We start from the raw sequence: 3,435 nt of genomic DNA, 5'->3' as shown, positions 1-3,435 counted from the left end.
TGTCACAATCCATTGCTGGAGGAATTAAGCCTGTCCTGTGTGACCGCTGGGAGAGGATTCATGGATGCTTACACCTGGTTTCCTCTGGACTTTGCTCCATATGCCTTTTCCTTTTGCTGATCTAGTTTGGCATCCTTTCACCATAACAAATCATAGTGATGAGCACCACTGCCATACTGAGTCCTGTGAGTCCTCCTAATGAATCATTGAACCTGGGAGTGGTCTTGGAAACTCCCAGCGCACACCCCCAACTAGGGTGTCTGCTTTGTGAGGTCAGAGGCACACTCTGCTTTGCTCACTGCTGTGTCTCTATCTATTAGACACCTCTTCTGCAACCGGACACTTGCTCTGCTCCACTTGCTGTAGCAACCAGCTGTGTATGGCTTCTGCCTGGCTCCACGTGGCACAATCCAGCAGTGCTCCTCTGACAGCCACACCTGTATGACAGCAGACTCTGTGAGACCCTCTTGGTGCCCACGCCACCCAGAAGTACAGGAAAGTTGCACTTGGTGCAAGCCTTTGACCAACAGGAGATGGGAACCAGCCATAAGGGCTTCCTCTGTTCTCTCCCAAGTGGACTTTTTTCAGTCACATCTTTCCTACTGCTCCAGTGACAGCCCCATGAGACTGAGCAATCCATTGCACTTGATAACAAGCAGCGGCCATGCCAGTGACCCTAGGTGACACTCCCTAATAAAGTCATAGCACATGCGCTTTTGCCTCAGACTCTGCTTTCTAGGGATAGCATACCAAACCCAGAACAATGCCTATCCCATCAGCGGGGCTGAAGGAGTAGTTGTTGAAAGAATGAATACCTTAATTTAATGAATTCCTAGATTGGGAAAAGGGTTGTTTCTGGCAGCCTCTAGGTATTTCCTGTTCTGATGTAGTCTCCAGGTTGGGATGGGGTAGGACCAACAGAGGAATAGATATTTGTTTGCTATATCCTACTTCATACCAAATAAAGGAACCAAGGTGGCTTACAGAGATGAATATAGTAAAACAGATTTTTAAATAAGGAAATCAAAGCAAAAGGAAATAAGGTGAAAATATAAGATGAATTCACTTAAGCACATGAAAAGCACCCTTAAAGCCTTGCAGGAGGTAGGCTGGAGAGTTGACTTAGAGATTCCCACACCAAAAGCAAAGATGAAAATCTCGGCATTATTATAATGCCCCTCATTGTTCAAAGTATGAAATACAAACTAATCAGCACAATAAAAGCTTTCGACTGGGTGTGGTGGCTCATGCCTGTAATCCTAGCACCTTCGGAGGCTGAGGCAGGAGGATCACTTGAGGCCAGGAAATAGAGACCAGCCTGGGCAAGATAAGGAGAACCTGTCCCATAAAAAAGAAGGAAGGAAGGAAGGAAGGAAGGAAGGAAGGAAGGAAGGAAGGAAGGAAGGAAGGAAGGAAGGAAGGAAGAAGGGAGGGAGGGAGGGAGGGAGGGAGGGAGGGAAGGAAGGAAGGAAGGAAGGAAGGAAGGAAGGAAGGAAGGAAGGAAGGAAGGAAATAATAGTTTTCCTTGGTGCAGGAATCTGAGAGAAATTACCCCCCAATAAAGGGGAAAGCATGAATGGTAATGAACAACACTTTCAATATATCCTGCAACAAATACAAAGACCTATTTTTTGCCCCAGTTTCTTATAATGTCCTTCAATCATGGCCAATATGAAAACAATTCTACAAGGAGTCAGTAAAGTCTAAATGCATACACTCTCTGATGTCTGGCTTGATCCAGGGACAAAATTGATAAGAAATAGGTAATGATTCTTTACTACTTAGGAGTTGTGGGCCACTCTGAAAATCCAATTATAGAGGCATGTCAAAAACATGTCCTGAAAGAGATAACACATTTTCTGAGTCCCAGTTCCAGTTCCCGGGAAGTCCTGCTGTACTGATCTATTATCCTGGCATTCCATTAGAGCGGAATAATAACAATAACAACAGTGACATTCATAATAAATGATAATAATAAGAGCAGCAACAAACAAACACTTATATAGCGCTACATAACAGGTTGTTTTTAAGCACCTGGATGAATTTCGTAAACTCCTCCCCGAGACACACACTAATTTTTCTTGAGAAAGTTGTGCAGATTTTCTTTCCTTAGGCAATGAGTAGGCATTAAAAAGCCATGATAGGTTCTTTTTTTTTTTTTTTTTGAAGGTTTCAAATGTACTTTATTTCTTCAATAATGCCATATCTTTTTTTTTTTTTTTTTTGAGACGGAGTCTTCCTCTGTCACTCAGGCTGGAGTGCAGGGTCGCGACCTCGGCTCACTGCAAGCTCCGCCTCCTGGATTCACGCCATTCTCCTGCCTCAGCCTCCCGAGTAGCTGGGACCACAGGCATGCGCCACCAAACCCGGCTAATTCTTAATGGGCACACAGTGCTTTCACTTGGCATCAATCATGAGCTGTTTTTTAAACAATTCAGTATTACACCAGCTGGAATGATTACTGATCTCTCCATTCCTTTGGGGTGACTCTGCTAACAGGGGACAGGTTCCATTCTATTTTGATTTGTGTTGTTACACTTGTCCATACAGCAATACAGAAAGTGGCTCCACTAGCTAATACAGCATTACCGTATTTGTCATGAAAATCAGGTGTACATTTCTGGTGGCTCTGCCTTGCCATTGTTTGCTGAATGCTTCGAACTTGGAGACGACTGAGTGCGTTTTTGACTAAGAGAAACATCGTGAAGGTGAAGCTAGAACTGCAGCAATGAAGCTGCTGCTTTGGTGCAAATTTGCTTCAGGTACCCTTGAAGAGAGCTGAAAAAAAAAAAAAAAACCCCATGATAGGCATTTTTAAGAAGTGGAATAAGACAAAGAAACGCTTTTTCAGGAGACTCTGTCTCCTGCAAAGCTAAGCAAGCTGATATGGAAGAGACGAGAGGCAGGAAGACCTGTGGAGCAGGGGTTACAGCAACCTTGGCACCAACTAATGCAGACAGGAGATTAAAATACATATATATACACATATATGTGTATGTATATATGATATACACATATATGTATATATACACGTATACATATATACATATATACGTATACACATATACGTATACATATAAGTATATACGTATATGTATATACGTATGCACATATATAAGTATATACACGTATACATATATACACATATACACATACATATGTGTGTACATATACACATATACACATATACGATATATGTACACATACACATATACACATATACATATACACATATACTATATATGTACATATACACATATACACATATATGTACATATACACATATACACATATACTATATATGTACATATACACATATACACATATACTATATATGTACATATACACATATAAATATATAGTGTATGTGTATATATACACATATAAATATATAGTGTATGTGTATATATACACATATAAATATATAGTGTATGT

At 41.1% G+C, this 3,435-nt stretch overlaps 1 protein-coding gene across 1 annotated transcript; it reads right to left on the bottom strand.

Annotated features, from left to right (window-relative positions):
* Nucleotides 1-2,458: 2,458 nt before the first annotated feature.
* On the bottom strand, nt 2,459-2,701 carry LOC116458524 (cytochrome c oxidase subunit 7B, mitochondrial). Its single transcript, XM_032138250.2, has one exon. The coding sequence runs from the start codon at nt 2,699-2,701 to the stop codon at nt 2,459-2,461; it is 243 nt and encodes an 80-aa protein (XP_031994141.1).
* Nucleotides 2,702-3,435: the final 734 nt, after the last annotated feature.

The sequence above is a fragment of the Hylobates moloch genome, unplaced genomic scaffold, assembly GCF_009828535.3.
Source record: "Hylobates moloch isolate HMO894 unplaced genomic scaffold, HMol_V3 SCAFFOLD_19, whole genome shotgun sequence".
Classification (NCBI taxonomy): domain Eukaryota; kingdom Metazoa; phylum Chordata; class Mammalia; order Primates; family Hylobatidae; genus Hylobates; species Hylobates moloch.
The sequence above is the reverse complement of the archived record's forward strand: the minus strand, read 5'-3'. Positions and strand labels throughout refer to the sequence as shown.

Coding starts and splice junctions, on each gene's coding strand:
- LOC116458524 (XM_032138250.2), bottom strand. CDS start 2,701: ATGTTTCTCTTAGTCAAAAACGCACTCAGTCGTCTCCAAGTTCGAAGC.